General features: G+C 36.8%; 1 protein-coding gene across 5 annotated transcripts in view; it reads left to right on the forward strand.

The window, feature by feature from the left end:
- Positions 1-21261, forward strand: part of HOMER3 (homer scaffold protein 3) — a 74464-nt gene that overhangs the window by 51565 nt on the left and 1638 nt on the right. For all 5 annotated transcript variants that reach the window (XM_072404632.1, XM_072404634.1, XM_072404633.1 and 2 more), the window contains 3 exons: positions 9921-10077; positions 15130-15246; positions 16088-16168. In XM_072404632.1, coding sequence (XP_072260733.1) covers positions 9921-10077; positions 15130-15246; positions 16088-16168 — 355 coding nt within the window. The remainder of the gene's footprint in view (positions 1-9920; positions 10078-15129; positions 15247-16087; positions 16169-21261) is intronic.

Below are 21261 nucleotides of genomic sequence, written 5' to 3' on the forward strand. Positions count from 1 at the left end.
GGGATAGGAAAGTTTGCTCATGTTTAATCAAGGTTATTTAGGAACATTATCCCCTTTAGATTTTTAATGGTGAGGATAAAAATCAAAAACATTCAACTTGCATAATGCCATCAGGACCAAGGACAGCACAGGTACTGCTCCTTTCCATTAAAAAAAAAATGAAATGTAACTATGCCTATGTTGTTACATACAGTGGTAAGCACTCAACAAATAGAAATGGGTTGTCATTCTTCTTTTTTCACCACCTAGTAAACTGCTAATCTGGAAAAAGCATACACCCAGTGAAGTCACACTGAATTCAGGCCTAATCTTCATTTGTTCTGGGTCACTAATCTAGAATGTGCTGCATGGCAGCCAAAGATTGTTTTAGGAATAAGAAGTAGACAATGGCAACTTCTGTTTTTCTTTAAAAAAAATTATTAAGGAACAGTTCTATGCCAATATTTTTAATGGACTTACCAAAATGATTAATTAGAATCCAGGCCATAGACAAAGTAGCTAAATATAGATTGTAAAAACATTTATACACAGGTATACTGTAACCCCTGTCTTCTTGATATTTACTACTGAAAATCTGTACAAAACTAGAAGGTCAGTCCCTGTTTTATAATATAATCCCAAACTGGAACTGCTATTTATAAATCTGTAAATATGAGATCAAATAAATAAAAAAAATGTACAGTATTAGTGTATTCATTGTGATCAACTAATAGCCAATTTTCAAATTTATTAGGGTTCTCAACTCAATGTCCACTCTTCTTAGTGCACAATGATAACCAGGTAAATAATCAGTGTGAGGGAAGTTATCAATCATTTATTCTGGATATGCGCCCATTAACTAGTGTATTAGAGAAATTCACACTTATCATCAGAGCAAACGCACTGATTTACAATGGTGAAATGCAAAAGTTCTGTAGTTCGGATAACAATAATTTAGGCTAGGGAGTTGAGGGGGAGTAGAGGTATATAGGTGAAAATGGTCAGAAAAGATTAGAAAATTGATATTGACACTGAAGCCATTATCTTTTTGTTATTTTTCTTAGTTCAGAGGTTTCCCTAAATGGTTTTTAAATTCTAAGTAACAAAAACAACATGCTGCACTTTGAGCATCATTATTTTGCTTTTCTTTTTTGAATCACTGTTAATTTTCTCCCTTTATAAAAAATCCAGCTATTATATAAAAATAATTTAGTGTCTTGACCTCACCACTAAAGGTATTGTCATTTCTTGTCCAAATGTGAAAGATTTATGAACATGTATGTGCTTTGTAATGGCTACTGGAAATCATTCAAAACAGGATGAGGTATGCATCTCTGCACCCAGGCAAACATTTTTTTAATATAAAACAAAGACTTTACTTGAAACAGTTACATAACAAAATGTAATTCTTCCAAAAATATTGGCCCTGTTTTATTAAAGCTCTCCAAGGCTGGGGAGGATACACTTTCACCAGTGAAGCTAGGTGATCCAGCAAACCTAGAATGGATTTCTTCAAAGTCATTTGCTATTTGATAGCAAATGTTTTCATTTTCATCCTGGACCAGGTCCATTCCAGGTTTGCTGGATCACCTAGCTCCACTGATGAATGTGTATCTTCTCCAGCCTTGGAGAGCTTTAATAAATCAGACCCAATGTATCATCTGGGGGCTTGGGTCACATTTATTGTTTTTCCTGGAAGCTATATCCTGAATGCATTGTTTCTCTTAAATACACATTAGTGCCCTTGAATGTAGTCATGGCTTCTCAGTGCCTATATATTACAATATACAACAATATCAGTATGTTTCTAGATCACCTATAATTTAACAAAACAAAAATGACATAGCCTGCATTACTTAGCCTAGATTTAGCCTTGGCAGTGAAATACCTTTCTGTGACACATACCACGACCATAGGAGAGGGACTCCCTTATTGACCTCTTAGGAGATCATTTATAACAGAAAATTGACATCACTATCTGCTTCATAAAAACCGGGTTGTGGTGTGTAGCTGGAAAACCAAGGTTTCTTGACTGATTGAAGTGATTTTGACTGTTCACATGATTAGACTCTCCTCCCAATGTATTTGTTATTTACATTTCTAATAAATTTTACTGCCCAGAGCTCATTTGTAAAACATACCACTATGCTTTATAAATGTAACTATTCCCAGAGCATTGGCATCCTTTGGCTGCTGCACTTTCCAAGATTTCTATAAATACTTCTCCTATTGAGTCTAATTTTAAAGCCACAATCTTGGAGATCATCCACTTTAACTCTCTCTGCTATTACTCCTAAATTGAATTGGATAATGACTAATGATAAATTAATCTGCATGCCTAATATTCTCCTAAAATTTGATGCTACTTGGACCCCTGGATTAGGTACCTCCCCCAGTGTTAGTGTAATGTGACAAAGGTTCATTCCCCCTTTTGGTCCTTTTATTTAATTTGTCGTTATTGTTCCCCAATTCCTTGACTTTATTGTTACCTCTTTGTGTTATTTCTATGGTCCATCTGTATAGGTAACTTTTCTGCATGGAAGAGTTAGTTGAGATACATTCCAGTTGCTTTCCTAAATATATTTTTCTTCACATTGTTTGTAATATTAGGTATTAAGATGTTTTGTAATGGAAAATACCAAATCCTGTAATATATGCTGCAAAGTGTATTACATAGCTTGTCTTTCTTGTATTTGTTTTTTTGTATGTAAGATCTTCTTATGGCCAAATATCCTGGGCATTAAAGTACCTGCATGTTCTAATTGTGTTTAACTGATCTTTAAACAAAAGTTTATTTAGTGCTGGATTGATCCTGATGGTATTTCACAATGCAGTGTTGATAGGCATCTAAGGTATCAGACACTTGTGAATTATGTTTCAGAATGTGTTGATAATCTGATGTTTTCCTATTAGAATGCAGTATTTTCTAGTCACTTGTGGTTAACTGACACAGGCACTTCAAAAGTGAAACAAGTATTGTTAAATGCTGTCTGTGTCATCTATGCTCATGCATAGCCATTTGAAGAATATAACATTTGAAAAAAAATACCTATGGGCATTTACCCTAAACAAGCCCATTCAATATAGGAAGGCCTTTAGGTGTTTTGTGGTACCTAATAATGATGATGAATACAAAACTGGTATTGTACAATGAAGGGCTAAAAAACCTTGGAATAAAAATACCTTTAGTAAATGCTTATGGGTGAAGTGTTACTTTATGTATGAACATTGTCAACATAGTGAGAAGGTAGTGGTTTTGTTTGACAAAATATTTTATTATCCTTTTCACTCTTCTCTGTAAACCACGGCCTTTTCATGTCATGTAACCTTATTATATTTATTGATATATAGAATTTAAGCTTATTTTTTGAGTTGTTAATGAACAGAGGGAGGGTTTTAGGCTGATGTTTAATGTTCTTGTTTTACATCCATTATTAGTATCAAATAGCAAACTACTAACAACACTTATTAATTTCTCTGAAGGCACAGACTGAGAAATTACCAACTTTGGTAATTGTGATAAACTATTTCATAAAAGTGTAGTAATATAGCAGGGAATAGGTAATAAGCCTAAGGCATTTCACCTGCTTTATTGCTACTATGTCCATAGACAACTCAGACTCTGCAAGTGCATTCAACTTCAATTTCTATCTTCCTAACACAGAAAAGGCATTCTTGAGCAAAAATTGTACCTTTATATTGCATCATTTGGTTCTTTAAATTTTGACCATGAGCAAAGCTCCTATTAAAAGAGAAATCTGTATGTATATTTGTTTTTTTTATAATTGGAACTTCTAAACACTGGCTTTTAAATGGCTGACATAGTTTACAGCATATCACTGAATCTTACCCAAGGGTTTTAAATAGTTGTTGGCATTAAATATTTGTTTTGATGGAATGGATATTCTAATTATAGGGCTCTACTTATAAACCAGGGAATCAGACATTCTCTCAAAGATTCCCTGGTAGCAATCTTCCAGGTCCATGTATTTCAATGACAGTAAGTGATTAACACCAGGGAATGGTGGATGTCAGTTTCTCTGAATTATAATATAGCCCATAAAATATATATAATGTAATAAAATAGTGTCACTGTGTGGTAACATTAAAACTTCATTTTTAAGTTCTTTTTGACTGTCCATCTGTATGTAAATCCTTTATAAACCCAGCATTATGCACAAATGATTAAATGGAGTGGGGTTTTACAATAATACAGAGGATACAATGTAGCTGAAATTTATTGTATGTCATTTTAACCCAAAAAAGAGTCTAAGTCTTCCCCCTCCCTCTGCCACAAGCCAATAAAGTAACCATTACTTAAAAAACATGTAAAGTTATTTAGGTTCCTCCATGTGTTTAGAAGTTCCATATTTTGCCATAAAAATAAAAACCTTTTAAGAGCTAAAAAATTGTTGCTTTGCCTTTCCCTTTAGATAGGGTATGTTAGGCAATCTGGTAACTGGCAGAGGTCAGATGGAAAAGAAGGAAATGCTCAAACATTCATCATTTGTATTATCTAGTCTACTCCTGAATTGTGGTGCTGAATCACTTGATTACTTCAGTGAAGATTAGTGTGATGAAACCTTGGTAAATCACTTGCATTTACAGAGCGGATTAGACGATTTTATGCTTTTCACTTTCAGCATGAGGAAGCTATCCACACTTATTGCCAGTATAAATCTGATGGCCATCCTGATAAACTATTTCAGAAAGGATTTTATCTTCTAAGTAAATGATTTGCTGGAAAGCACACTTAATTTGATGGTTCTTGGCTTTATGTCCAAGTTATCTATCTACAAAATGACAACATTCTCATGCAAGGATATTATCTGGAAAAAAAAAGAATGCTGCCTTAGCAACCAATCAGTTGTAGCGGTGAACAATTTTAAAATCTGCTTCTGTAAATATTGGTCCTTTTCATGATCCTGAAAGGTGACTTTTCAAGCATTTTTTTTGTTTCAATAAATTTTTATTAAAGTTTTGAAGAAAAATAAAGGTACAAATCCAAAACAATACAGGCAATAAGGCACTCCAACAAGTAAAGTGGGGAGAGAGAAGGCATATATTAGCAAAATTGAACAACAGGCAAGGTTTTAGTACATAGCAGACATGGTGGTCAGTTTAATAAACATTTACTTCAGAGTGGGTAAAAAAAACATTTGCTGCCACCCAAGAGAGTAAACCCCCCTTGGTCGGGGATTAGGTAAGTCCCCCAAAAATCAAGCCCACGTCTGCATGGGGAGGCGGCACAAGTGGATCCGCTAGGTGCATGAGGGTATGCAAACGAAAATAATACTCAACCAGAGTAATGAAAATAGTAAAAAAAGAAGAAGAGGCCCTCAAAAGGGGTAGATGGGGGAGGGGTTGGGGGGGATGGATGGGTCAACACAGAACACAATATGAATATACCCATTGACTTGGTTATATCTTTTACGATAAAGCCTTAAAGCATCCCAGCCCATATTAATCGATCCAAGGTGACCATACCTTATTGAAGCGTTTTAAAGAGTCTGTAAGGATGGCCTTCATTTTTTCATTTACCAAGAACCATGACATCTTCTGCTTGACTTGTGCAATGTTAGGGGTGGCCGAACATCAAGCTCTTGCTATGACAAATTTAGCTGCCATTATTAATTCGATAAATGGAATTGAGTCGCAGTGCAAACCTAAGTTTAAGCAGGGCCTCTGCAGGGCGTTTGGGGAAGGACTGTCCCACAATCCTGTATGCTATTTGATATACATGGGTCCAGTATTGGTGGCCAAGCCTCCCAACCGTCTGGCTGAATCCCAAATCTGAATCGAATGTCTCAGTAGTGGGTTGGAGAGTGCAGGATGTACCCTGGGGGGAATCCACAGTAAATTCTCAATTGAAACCAGGACTCTCAGACCTGCCTCAATAGTGTCCCAATGAGGGGGGTCCGGTGAAACATTGTAAGCAGTGAGGGGCACTAGTTGAGCTGCAGTGTAGTATGATGGGTGGCAAGGCACCGATAGGCCCCCCTGCCGTGGTCGGTGTATGGTGTGCTGAGGAATACAGGGCCTGCGTGAGTTCCAAATGAATGAGAACATTTGTTTTTGCAAGACTTTAAGGGTAGTGGTGGGATTTTTTATTGGCAGTACCCTCTTGTGATACAGCAATTTTAGCAACCAGGTCATTTTTATGGACGCTATGCACCCAAGCCAGGAAATCTGGTATCTCTTCCAAGATTCAAGCAAGGGGATAATATGCCGGGCTAGCTCTGGAATGTTGGCGGCATACATAAATTTATAGGAAGCTGTAATGAAAACCCCTAGTTGCGGAGGTGGCGTTCTTCCCAGATAAATGGGAAGGATGCTCAAAGTGCGGAAACTATTTCAGGTGGTAAAGTGATATTTAGTGCTCTACATTTGTGCAGGTTGAGTGGCGGGCCAGAAAATTTTTGGAACTTTTGAAGAGAAGCCATCAGGTTAGTCAGGGAAACCAAAGGGTTGAAAAGACACAGGAGCACATCATCAGCAAAAATACTAAGTTTGTGTGGCCCTATATTATTGCCTGAGATATCAGGGTGATCCCTGATCGCTTGGGCCAAGGGTTCCATTGTAAACACAAAAAGTATCTTTGACAGCGGGCAACGCTGCCTGGTTCCCCTGCCTATCGGAAAATAGGAGGACCTATGACCCATATATTGTATGTATGCCTTGGGGGAGTTATACAGTGCCGCTACCCAGCTACATAAGTGAGGGCCAAAGCCCCATCTCTCTACAAGATAAGTGAGGTATGACCTTTATGTCTAAGCTAAGAAGGAATGCAGGTACTACCTTGGTGCGTGTGTGATATGCCAGGTGGAGAATTCTGTGAATGTTGTCTCCAGCCTGCCTTTTAGGGATAAAACCCGTCTGGTGCAAGCCTATCACTCCATCTATTCCTTGATTTAGTTATGCCGCAAAACTAGGCCAGGAGTTTGACATCCTTGTTAAGTAAGGAGATCGGGCGATAGTTGGATTATATGGTAGAATCAGTATCTGGCTTGGACAGCATACATATTGCATATAATTACCTGCGCAAGTCAGTGTATTCACGCTCTAACTGTGCTATTTGTGCCAAATGTTGTTTCTTGATCTGTGAAGCCATCTGAATCAAGCGGCCTCTGATGACTGCCTTATGAGCAGCCTCATGATCACTTGATTTTTCCCATTAAAGGAGGAAGATAAATTTTAAGGGGTAACCCCATCTGTACTTGATCCTCTGGTCTTGAAGAATGTGTACATACGGTTTAAGCTCCCTGCGACGCTGGATAGTGGTTGGAACCAAGTCGGTGAAGATTTGGTAAGTGTGACCTTGGAATGACAGGGGCTTTTTAATACGAGCTACTTGCAGCAATTTGTCTTTAGACCAGTAATAATGGAACTTCACAACAATGTCCATTGGAGGACCATCGGTGAATGCTCTCAAATTCTAGCCCTTTGATTGGTATTTCAGGGCACAACTCCTTAAACAAAGCTGTGACCGTAGAAGTTAAGCCCCCTGACCCACAGATTTGAGCGGCGAGATCTATTCTCTAGATCTTCTAACTTATAGTGTAGTACCTGTATCTCTTGCTTCAGGTGGTCTAGGTCCTCTTTATGACCCTCAAGCACTGTTGTAACATCATCCATGCGATGTGCAAGCTGTACAGTACAGTGGCCTATGGCTCCCAGCCCCTTAGAGAAGTGATCTGTGATTTTCTTAGAAGTAGCTATAAGAGCTGAGTGCAGCATCACCTGGAACTTTTCCAGCATGCTCTCTTTATCAGTAACAGGCTGTTGTGATGATAAGTAAGGAGAGCTATCCATGAAGATGTCTGGCTCACTCACCTCATCCGTGGCTGCAGCCGCATGGTCTGTGGAGGGACTGACCGGCTCCATCTTGCCTGGTGCTCATAATAAGGGTGCTTTAGTAGTCAGCCTTGAATACCTCCGTCTGTCCTGGGATGCCATTGATCGCGGCACTGCTATGTGCCTTGGTGTACCAGGATGCGGGAGAGAGTAGGAGGGACATGATCCACCAACAGGTAAGCCTATTTTTGCCTTTGATTTCCCCCTCACAGTACGAAGCCGGCTCACAGGATTACCATCCGCCGACCCCATGCATGCACACTCCCTTTCCAAGCTTTTTTAAAAATATTGTTATAGTTTTGTATTTATTCTGTTTCTGTTGATGTCATTTCTCCTATTTGGAAACCGAAATTCTTATATTTAGAATATACTTTTAAATTATTGATTATTACTATGATTAGCAACATTAATTTTTTCTGACTAATGCAACATGTTGTAAATTGTTTATACCTTTGCATTGTCACTTAATATGATGTTACAATTAGCTATGTTTTTTTTATATTTATACTAACCTAAATTTCATGTGGTTTTCTGTAGTCCCTGTATTGTTGTTTCAAAATCCCCTGATGAAGCCCCCTGCGGGCAAAACGTGTTGGGAAAGACACTCAGCTTAACATCTTTGTCATACTTTAGTAACAACTGGGACCTTCTACTTTGATACAACCTTCTGAATATGTTTGTGTGGTTTTTATGTTTTGACATTGTGAATAGAATTATAATCTTTTGATAATCACTTAATCTGGTGCCTTAAAAAGAGCCTTTTTCTTCTCACTTTCTACCTATCTTTTGTTCTATGATTATGCTCAAGGCTTTCTGTAGAGATTGTATTGGTATATATTCCCTCAGTGTATTATTCATTGCTTCACTATTCATCTAATTGTTTTTTTTTTTTTAATTTGCACAGTTCAGTTCAAAGGCAATATTTGCAATATACACTAATGGGGGTTCTTTAGGAATTTATCTTGTTTGATTCCGGGTTCAGTTGGGCTTTCAAAGCCGTGTGATTATACTGCAAATTAGAGAAGTTCAATTTTTCGATGCAAAATCACATATTTACAGTAAATCTTTTTTTTTTACAAACCAAAAACTTTATTTTTGTCTCTATTTATTTATGCACCATTGAACAAACTAGAAAAGGGAAACGTTGTTATGTAAAAATAACATTGCTTAGGTGTGACAACAAGAAACATTGAGCATGCATTTCACAAAAATTTGTGTGTGGTACCTTTAGTCTAGGATGTCAGATTTTTATCTATATGTATGGGGTTTATGTATGTGTGATGCAACAAGTACACAACAACCAGATGTTACCAAACAAAGGTATATTGGTAACACGTATATTATAACAGTTGCCTTTTCAATTTAAACATTGGTTTTGCTAGTTAGAAATCCACAACCACTATTCTTTACCTTTTAGCTAGGAGGACTGGAAGCATCTTTTTGCACCACCGACCTCATGCCTTTTGCATTTGCATTGATATTCATATGGGCAGTTCGATTGGCTCATAGGCAGGCACTACGGCCTTTGCAGTGCCAGGTCCCAGGTTTGAATCTTGTCCAGGACACTATCTGCATAGAGTTTGCAGGTTTGCCCTGTGTTTGTGTGGGTTTCCTTCCGGTACTTCAGTTTTCTCCTACATTCCAAAAACATGCAGCTAGGTGAGTTGGCTTCCCCTCAAAAACTACCCATAGAATGTGGTAACGACATATGACTATGGAAGGGCTATCAGATTGTGAGTCCCTTAGAGGGACAGTTGGTAACATGACTATGGACGTTGTAAAGCACATATTATGTCGGTGCTAAATAATAATAATAAAACTTGCGAAGGCTAATCATTTAATGCTCCTAAATTTTTTTCGTTCTGCCTTTATGTGGCCTGAACATTGATAGCGATACTGGAAACTATCATATTGCATGCTGGTGTTGAGATACTGTATACTTAAAAAAAAGCATTCCTTATCATTTAATACCCTGGCTCAGGCACTTAGCAATTATTTTCTATTTTAGAAGTATGGGAGGCTAACTTTAGGCAAGTTAGGTTTGTATAAAAAAATAAAATCAGGATTTCATGTGTCTCTTTATGCAGTTCGGTGTGCGAAGTGCAATGGGAAGCGGAGTTCTTCAGCCTTCAGGACAACAACAACAAGTTGGTAGCTGCTTTGCGTGAGGCAAATGCGAATGTCGAGAAATGGAAAAAGCAGCTGTCTGGATACCAAGAAGAGGCAGAAAGACTACGGCTAAGGGTAAGGGGTCTGATGTCATTCACATTACAAGTAGTGCATCAAGAATGCTCAGTAACAAAGATTTCTGATGGATCAGTAGTAGATCAGGGGTTCCAGTTTACAAATCACTAAAGTAATATCAGGGAAATTGAATTGTGTATTACATTTATGTAATTCATATTGGTTTGGTTGTAACTTATACAGTACACTATATACTAGAACTCACATACATACCTTTGCATTGGTTAATGCTAATTCAGTGGGAATTACTTCAGTAAAAATTATATTATGTATGTTTAACAGAGGTGTGCATGAAATATAGACACCTTTACAGAGTAACAAACTTTCTAACAAAGTGCAGAAAGTGCCTCTGCTATTAATATTGATATCAGTACATCATCCTTATTTATCACCACCATTTAAAACCACAGTGGCTCAAAAATTTTAAAAATTAGAGACAATCCACCATGAACCATCCAACTGGGTTCAAAAAAACATAGTGTTGCTGTAGTGTGGTAGTCATTTTGAAAACACTATATTGCATTACAGTGGCTCAGCATAAAGCTCTTGCACCAAATTTCTTACATCCACAAATCCTCAAAGATTAGATTTAGTTTTTTTTCAAGTTATTCTTCCTGGTTTTTAGACTGTTCCGATTTTTAGACTTTCATTACTTAGCTAGTAACCGGCATGATACCAGTGAGTTGGTATTGGAAAAATACAGCAACTAGACGAAAACTAAATAAAACTAGAAGGTTTATACTAACAAGTTCTCTAGAAGCTTTGTTTTAGTTATTAGAGGTACAATATTTCAGCACATTAATTCATTGTGTGTTAATGTGAATAAATGAGTTATGCTTTTTAAAGCCAGACATGTAACATACAATTTAATGGAGTGATGTGGGTGAAACAATGATGGGGAAAGTCTAAAATACAAATCCACCCTTAGTCATAAGTTATTTATCTTGCTCAGTTAAATCTTGTTCTTTTCCAACCTATGGGTGCTGTTTGTGTATGTAAGGGATGTATGTAATAGGATTTATATACCTTTGTATATTTGCAGTAAGTTTCTCATGTGGTCGGTAGTGTTCGTTTTACATTTGAAGAAACATGGGAGATGACATCCTTATGGGCTGTCATCTTTGATCTTTCTTTACTATATGTAGAGTCAATGACCTAGAACCAAAGTAATCCTGTGAGGTGTCATGACACCAAAAATGCACATTCTTGTCCTAGTTCACTGACCTACTAAATATTAAAGAAGATGATTGAAAACCTCCAAAAACAAATCAGCAAATAAAACTCCTTTATTTCTATCATATTTTCTGTTTCATATATTTATTAAGCAATAATCTAAAAAAATACCTTAGAGTACTTTTTATTAAAAAGAGGGGGATTTGTGTAGGTTTAGGCTACTTATATAACAAAGTGAATAATCATTTTGCAAAGGAATTGTCACTTAGGTTATAAAAAAAATGGTGAAGATTCAATTTGCAATAAATACCCATTTACATGCAAGGAAATGTAAAGACAAATGTTTTTCTTGCTTGCACATAATTGGATGAAGTCAGCAAAGCTTCCCCTTATTCATTAAGCTAAATGGAAATTCTCTATCAAGGTGTGCAAAAAAATATGATGCTACATAACCACCTAACGTGCCAGTTACATGTGGTTTACAAATATGAAGACACCTTGTAATTCTCATTTGTATCCATTTAAGCATTTATAGTTGGTAAAAAAAAACATTTACTGATATTATATAGACCTACATGGTGTCAGTTTTCCACACTGATAAAGGAGGAGGGGGGCTGTGTCCCAGAAACATTGTGTCTGTTTTATTAAAGCTGTCCAAAACTGGAGAAGATAGACTATCATGAATGAATCTGGGGGATCCAGCAAACTTGCAATGCATTTCTTAAGATCATTTGCAGTTAGTTGGAGAATGTTTTCAATCCTGCACCGGATCTATTCCAGGTTTGCTACATCACCCAGGTTCTCCCATGATAGTCTATTTTCTGCAGTTTGGAGAGCTTGAACCATGAGTGCAGATACTTATGATCACTAGAAAAAAGCCTAAACCTAGAACAGTTTTGGCTTTAACTGGCATACTTTCAATGGTTAGTAAATACATTCAATTCATATTTGTAGTACTCCTTTTGAAATACAGTTATATTAACTATGTTAAAAATAAATGGACTTTGTAAAGGTGGCTTCTAAGTGCATGGTATAGGTGTGGGTGTAAAATACAGCCTGTGCTCTGTAAAATGGACATACTTTAGCTAGATTGACAGCACAAAGAAAGGAGAAACAGAATAATCTGAACTAAGGCAGGGAAAACAGTACAGCACCGAGGACAGGCAGGCCCCCTTGTTAGCTTTCTTTCATAGCTTGTCCTCAATGTCACACTTTCAAGTTTTTCTGTCAGCGTGAGTCTAGGCAGAATTTTCTCCCATGCTGTTAGCATTTAACACAAGAAGTCAGAAAATGTTGTTTTTTTTTTTTTTATTGCAAGCCATGCTTATAAGAAATGCATTGAGACTGAGATTTAGGGAAGTTTAACACCAAATCTCCAGTAAGACTGCTACCAAAGGAACTTAGACTGCTGCCCTGGCGGTATGCCCTAATCCTAATGATTGAAATGTATATTGTATATGCTTTTATCAGCTTATAACCAGCGAAGCTTAGTTTACATCAATGCTCACAGGTATGTGAAAAAATCTGCAGTAAAATCCAATGTAACTTTGCAGTACTTAGTAAGGCAGTGTTTTAGCTTCAAAATTCTAAACCCCTTAGAGCCTATTCACAGTGGATGCAAAGAGTTTTGTTGTTCAGTGCAATGACCAGCTTGAATTCCATTTTTAATAGGCCTACCATGGATCAACAACTACAGTTGTATGCACTGGATAAAAATAAAACATGCTATGCTGCAGGCTAAAATGCTGCAAAACACTGTAATGTGTTATAATGCATCAATAAGCTGCAATGTGTTTTTAAGAAAAAACAGTATTTTGTTATCTGCTGTACCCAAAGCAGAAATACCATTATTACTGTAAAACCCTTTCGGTTTTGTTAATTCATATTTGGCCAAAGTTAGTTAGATTTAATTTCCTATCACCATATGGCACATGAAAATATTGCTTAAACAAATCCCAAAGCAAATTTACTTTATAATTACTTTATAATGAATCGTGAAAATAAATAAAATGAAATAAGAGTTATAACTTTAATGGATAGCTAGTCGAAATCACAAGCTTTTAAGACATTGCAATGCAAAATCTCTTTTGTCAAGTTAGTTGAAATATATTACAGAATTACCTTTGCAAACTTATAGGAAAGTCAAACGCTTTCAGTGTTAGAATAACAAACTTTAGTAGCTATTTAAAATGAAACTTTACAGTGTTGAAAAACAAAATAGAAATATTTTGTTTTACAATGCAAGCTGGAAATGTTTACAAATATTGATAACTATCATCATAACAGAGGGGGTTTTGTGCTATGCTGCTTTTTTTAAAATGTATTCTGTTATGAGTATTGTGTACTGGATGGTATGTTCACAATCAATTGTGTAATCAGAAAACCTGACAATGTGTTTCAAGACTCTTTGATCAATATTCTCACATATTGTAAGCATTAGAGCTATGCAAGCAGAGAAATATTCAGTGGTTGTTTAGAATGCTGATTCAAACCATGAGATTGGCAATACTGTAAAATCAATGGTTTTTAGAGAGTTAAAGTGTGTCAAATAGTTAGATTTTTTTTTGGATTAAGCTGTCAAAATGCAAAAAATATTCTTCTTGGCTCTACTTTTTACATAAGTGCTCAATGGTAATAGTTTGTGGTCCCTTTATACCGGGGGTGTCCAAACTTTTTGCAAAGAGAGCCAGATTTAATGAGGTAAAAATGTGTGGTGGCCGACTATTCGGCACGTACTAAGGGTTAGTGTGAGCATGGTGCGCGCGGGTCCTTCACAGCACACGTCCACCAGGGTGACATGACGGATTCCCAGTGCATGGAGTCCGGTGTCGGTGCAGGCTTTGTGCAGAGCACACATCTTGGAATCGGAGTGGGCGTGGTCGGTGCAGGTCCCGCACAAGACACGCCTATTATAATGATGTAGGGATTCCCTGTGCACACATGGGGACCCGTCCTGCCGATTATGCCCACCGAGTGGCGAGACACTTATTGCACTTAGTGCAAGGCGGTTGATCAACATAGCTTTTTTGTACGCGTGTATTTTATACTGTGGTCAACAGTGCTGGAGGGCCGCATAATATTGATTTTATGACAGAGGCTGCGGGGTGGTGGAAATCTGGGCCAGACTTTGGACATGCCTGCTTTATACTATTTGTGATGCTTTGAATCTGTAGCTTGGTGGCAACGTGTTTATGGTAATAAAATTAATGTTGGTAACTATGCTGCCTATTAACTGGGCAGGATGAGGGGAAGCCAGAAAATAAGGCAGGCCCTATATGATTTGCTGCAGCTTTTAATGCACACATTATCACAGGGCATTAGACATGTGCTGCTTGATAAAGCTTTAATTTATACACTAAACCAAAAATAGGTTGACCTAATAATCTAAAAAATAAATATGGTCATATTGCAAGATACAATGGGCCCGATTTAATAAAGTTCCCCAACACTGTAGAAGATAAACTAATATGGGTAATCTGGGTGATCCAGCAAACCTTGAAACCCAGGTTCACCCATGAATAGTCTGTCTTCTCCAGTCCTGAAGAGCTTTAATAAATCGGGCCCATTGTGTATGTATGTGTATAACCAAAGGGCTTGTGTGGATATGTATTGTGTTTTCATTGATGTCTAGGTTTACCATCAGTATGAGATGTAGCTCGGATAATTTGGAAAGCATTAACAGCTGGATTTGACCTGTGCCTAACGTCCTTTAGACTTGCATTTGGCCTGTTTGACCTAGCTATCAAAAATAGACTAGTTCTTTCAATGTCTTTCTCTAATTTATTATGAGTACATATTCTTTTTGTTTATAGCATATATTTATTATATATACTATATAAGGTACAATAAAAATTAATATTATATATATTTATTCTACAGGTGGCAGAATTGGAGTCAAAGTCCCAGTCTCAGTCCACACTGACAGCCACAGACCAGGAAAGCGACCTCACTGAGAGGCTGCAAGATTTGGAAATACTACTAAAGAGCAAAGAAGAGGTGACTTCTTACACATACATATATGGGACAGCCTTCAATGTACTATATCTTTAACAAATAGTAGTGGAACAGATTGATAAAAGTTAATAAAATTCATGGATTTATACAAATATTTTGGTCTAATTGAAAAGCCCAAATAAATGCCCTGTTTTGCAGATTTCCTGATGTATAAGAAACCTAAAAATGTTTCAGGTATGATTTGGAACTGATTCACATAGGCAGATGGGCTCTAAATTTCCTTAATTATGTTGTGCTTAGCATTTTGAAGCTGACCTAGTTGGAAAAGTGTTACAGGGGTAAGATAGAGGTGTCAATAGCCTTAGCAAACCAGTATTGGCATCCACGTCTGTGGAGTAACAACAATTACCATGGACTCCCTTAAGTAAATTGGGAAGTTGCTGTGTGAGATTTGTTTAAGGGCAACCATTGAAGAAGTAAATCTTCAGTCAAATAGCATAGTCCAGAAACCGGTAGATGGCAGATGCAGTGCCTTGTTAAGGCAGTTTATATTTTTCTTACTTAATGTAGTCTCTCTATCTATCTATCTATCTATCTATCTATCTATCTATCTATCTATCTATCTATCTATCTATCTATCTATCTATCTTATCTATCTATCTATCTATCTATCTATCTTATCTATCTATCTTATTTATCTATCTATCTTATCTATCTATCTATCTTATCTTATCTATCTTATCTTATCTTATCTTATCTATCTATCTTATCTATCTATCTATCTAATCTATCTATCTAATCTATCTATCTAATCTATCTATCTATCTATCTATCTATCTATCTATCTATCTATCTAATCTGTTTTCATTTCCTTTGGCTACAGGAGATACTTCAACTGAAAGGACACAGACCAGAACTCACAGAACTGGAGAGTGAGCGGGATAATCTCTTGCAGAAGCTAAGGGTAAGGCACATACAGGTAACACAGCTTAGATTTGCTGAAAATAACTAAGCAATACAGTTTTTTATGTGAATGACAGTGCATCTTTGGGAAAAAGCCTACTACTTGACTACTCTTGGATGAAACATCAAGTGGACAAGTTAGACCTGATTTGATCTCACTGAAGTAAAGTATTGCCAAAGGTGTCTGCCTTTGCTTTCCCCCCAGTGACTTATATTGTAATACACTATATTAATAATAGACATATATATATTAGGTATGTAAAGGATTAAAGCTTTGAAATAGATAAAAAGAAACAAGTATCGCATTAGGAGAAACAATGTAATAAATGTGGTATTTAGTTTGTGATATTTTCACATTTTTCTTGTGAATAGTATATGGGTGCTTTATATATCATTTTCCATCTTCTATACACTTAGGTTTCCATCTATGTTTCTTTCCCCACTCCTCTACATTAACATTATAAGTCAATACACAATCCCTGTTAGGGAGAAAATTTCCATGAAACAAAGTGACAGAGGAACAAGGAAGGTGAAAGGACAGCCTAACTGGTCCTATTAGCACTTGTAGCTGTTAGAAGTGATGCATTGAGGCTGTGTCCTCTGTAATAGCACGTGTATCCCTGATTAGTCCCTGCTTCTTTACTTTATTGTTCCCGGTGTAGGAAAGCGTTCCTCATCCCTATTGGGCCATTGAATGTGTTTAATTAAATTTATTGTATATGATATAATTATATAAAAAAGAGGCGGTTATGGAGTCCGAAGATTTAGAGCGGAGATTACAAATTTGGTGATGGTGACTACTGTGCTTCTTATTCTTTCCCTTCCTGGAGAGGAAGATGTAACTGAAGTCCTGCACTAGATGCATCTTTCTGCTTCAACATTATGCATTCTTTGGATTTATGAACCTCTCCTGCTGCTTTTTATATTTTTTATTATCCCACCAGCCGTCATGGTGGCAGGTGGACAATAATGGACTTGTACAGGAAATATACTGTAATGTCTTTCCATCAGGGGCAGATACTCCAACAGTGGGCACTGTATGGAACCTTTAAAAGGTTTTGTCCTTCTGTGACAGGGGTTGGAATTACTGAGTTTATAAGCAACTATATAAAGCTGACAGAAATACTAACTACTCTCCTTTTTTATGTAAAACTTAAAGTGTGTGGTTAGACTTGGGTTTTATTTCAGTAGACTTTAAAAATGCTTTGTTTAGAGCAGTTGTTTCTCAACCAGGGTTCCTCCAGAGGTTGCTAAGGGTTCCTTGAGCAAAGATTAATTTGTGACTCTCGGGTCAGTTACCACTGCCACCAATGATTTTTATGGCTATCTGTAAGGGTGACTTTCTTCCCACACTTATACTGTGGATATAGTAACTATATTGGGGGTTCTCTTAAAAGGTTCCCCCCTTTAAGCATTTATATAAATTCGGAGAAATAGGTGGGAATAGAATAGGGAAAATCCTCCAATGGAAAAACATTTTCCAGGATCAACTCTCTGGAATAGAAACTTTGTTTACTTTAGAGAGCTGTCCCCTCATTTTAGACTTTCCAACTTCAGCAATATTTATTCTGTTTTCTGCCTTGCTATTATGTCCATCTTTATACACAATGTATACAATTTCCATACAAGATCATATAGATGTGCAATCGACTCTTTACAGTCAGCATTTGCAGATCAAACAGCAGTGTCAATCCAGTGCACGGTGTTTCCAGTTTTAGGAAATGTAGTGTACCAGAGTTTGTCATATGGTAAAGGAAGTGACCAGTGAATATGACATTTATCTTGTAGATTATATATTTCTTTACATTTTGTGTCTTGAATTCCCTTTAATTCACGTGGCTTTGTTTTGCTGTGGATTCTCATTGTCAGCTTGCTCCAGGTTGCCATGGCAATTCTTTGCACTGATGCTTTGTTGAAGGATACAGAGCTGGCTCCCTGTTATTCTAACATGTTGGAAGGGAGAAGTTCAGAATGAGGGGGGAGCAGTCTATCCCACACTATGCATGAAGAAAGCCGGGTCTCCTCTGAGATTTCCTTCTAGAGCAATTGCGCTAAAAACCTTGCTGTGTGTTCGACTGCATATGATTCCCATATATGAACTGATTTATACATCTACATTTATATACATTACCTTGACTTGTTACCTTGTACCAAAGAAATCATGACTGTCATAACATCTTATTCTAGCACAAGTAACAATGGTTTCTTTGTGTATTCTCTCTGCACAGTGAGTTCTAGTGAATTCCATAGAAATGACCACATGCTTACAATCAGATTACTAAGAAAATGCTGTTATTCTCTGCAAGTGATTGTACAGAACATGGCATTGAAATAAATGTTCTTATGTTGCAATAAGCGGACAAACATATTAAAATCATAGATCATCAAGCACAATAGATTTCAGCTGCCCCTTACCCAATAAGCATATTTAGTCCCCTGTGCATATTATGCCCGCCTGCAATAATCACTAATGCATTCTGTACCTATGGCACCATAATGAAAATCAAAAAGCTATAATTTGGAAATTATTAAAAAAATATACACTGCAGTCCAGTTAATCCTTTGAAATTCAGTTCTTTTGTGTGTACTTTCATTAGGAGTTTCTTTTGCCTTTTGAAAGGCTGGACTTAAATACAAATAGACACAAATACAATGATGATGATTAACACTGATGGTACCGACACAGACAGACATACATGGACTGATTAACAATGATAAATACCAGACAATGATGGTGTTCTGGTGTTGGTGGACAGGCAGAATGGTTCACACACACATGGGAAGTGATACTCAGACTAGCAGTAATAGACCAACTAACATTGTCACAAACAAATAGGTAGGAACATTGATTGGCATTCATAGTTATCCTGGCAAAAGTAAACTGAAAGGTTCCAAAATATTTACAGACTGGCACAGATTGATTTACAAAGGCAAATACATACTCATTTTTATTGAGACAAAGATTGGACATACATGCATCTCCTAAATACTTCTAAGCTGCGTCACTCTGCATGGGGGAGGCAAGTTATAAAGGGGCACACTGACAAGAAAAGTTGCTGGAAGACATTATGCCTTACTCATCATTAATATGATAGGCCTAAACTGATTATGAAAGATTAATGTTATTAGCAATTAGGTGTTTTTTGTTTTTTTTTACTGTTGGTCACAAAATGCAATAAGGCTGAGTCAGGAGTACCACATGGAGATATAAAAAAAACTGCAAAACAAATTAGTTTTCATTAAAATGCAGTACTTTGCCTATTTATTGGTCTAGTCGTCATTTATACATAAGCATTCTAATTATTTTTCCCTCTTAGAATGGCTGTTTTCTAAATGCTTCACATAGTAATTCTCACTGTGCAGTGAGGAAAAATGACTGCTTTAATGATGACCTTGAACTATCTCTAATGAGCAAACATGGAAAATCTGTTTTGTCACAGATAATATGGTTAAGTGCATTAGCATGAAGAGCAGACTAGTGCAGGTCACCTCTACACATTTATCTCTTTCTTTGCACATTGATCTGCCACAGTTCTTGTGAAGGCGTCATGTTGTGAAGTGCCTGCTTTTTATGTTAGCTTCTAGTTTTCAAGATAAAATAAAAGCATCCTTGTGACAGGTTGTTGGGTTCTTCAATGCATCAGCTGTATAGTGCTGGTAGATGTACTTGTTTATTACAATTACAAATTAGAAAACTTCACAAGGAAAAGACATCAACATCTGTCCCTTAATAAAGAATTACATCTACAACATTTGTTTCCTTTGTTAATACACTAAACAAAAAGGGCTGTTCACACAGATGGTTTTGCAGATTTTTACAGTGTGGATGCATCACCCACTGCTACACCATACTCTTTATCTGTGAAACAAATGTAAACCCTTATGATAATGGTGGTGGCTTTCGTGGCAGATTCTGTAGGTACATGCACTAGATCATATGTTAGTAGATACTAGGTGCAGCATTTGTTAGCAGTCAACCATTATGGGCAAATGCCAAAGACATTTACAGCAAAGCTTCACATCTGTCTGTGTGAACAGTCCCCAGAAAATATTTTTGTATGGCTATAATTTATTTCATGTGCAGTTACTGGACCAGTAAATGAGGGAAAACAACAATAAAATCTTTTTACAATGCAGAGAGGGGAGGGTTTGGCATTTCAAATAGGTTTTTATGGCTGTCTGTGGCCCACTTTCACAGATTGTATTGTATATTCATCAATATGGGTTTATTTATAAACATCCGGCGTGGCCATCAGGAAAGGAAGTGAATGTATGTATGTATGCACAAAGGAGGTGATGTAACTAAGGTCCTGGGATAAACTAAAACCTCTCACCAAATCTGAATGCCCACATGTTGGCTTTTTTTTTATTATAACTATAGTTTTTTATCCAGGTATTTTTATAGGGAATAAGGTATGCAGTAAAAATTCTCATGGTTTGCACATATAAGTGCAAATATTAGGCATTGTATTTCCAGGTTATCTGTGTAGTGAGCAAAAAAAAGATTTAATGATTGTTCAGTGCCCCATAGTGCCCCATCTACAAATTATGCCAATGCAGAGAGTGTTTGGTGTGGAGCTGAGTAGGTATTGTGCTTGATAAAATAAACTTTAATCCAGAAGTTAGGTTATGGTTATCCACCAGGATTGCATGACTTTGGGGGACAGCCCTATGCATAACAGTATTTCACCTCGGGGGAGCACCACCAATTTTTCAGTGACAATTATCTGATGTGTGTATAGTTTGGAGAGATACTAAAATGTGTGTGAATCCTGGTCATCGAGGACCGCTGCCTTAAATGCATTGTTCATTGTACAGTATTATAAAATACAATGTAAACTGCACAACTAATGATGCATTTTAATTGAACGCACCATTCTGAATGAGCAATTCAAAGAATGGGCACATTAAAGATTATGTGACAGTCTTATCCTGTGCACCATTTTTGATCATGTTCTTGGGTATACAGTTATTTATGCTATACAAACTATAGTAAAAGAATATTCTTCATACCCCTTGTATTTCATAAATGCACACACTTCACAGACTCTGATAACCATCTTCATGAGTAGCAATAGACTGACTTTAGTGTAA

This window comes from Pyxicephalus adspersus, chromosome 3 (assembly GCF_032062135.1).
Source record: "Pyxicephalus adspersus chromosome 3, UCB_Pads_2.0, whole genome shotgun sequence".
NCBI lineage: Eukaryota > Metazoa > Chordata > Amphibia > Anura > Pyxicephalidae > Pyxicephalus > Pyxicephalus adspersus.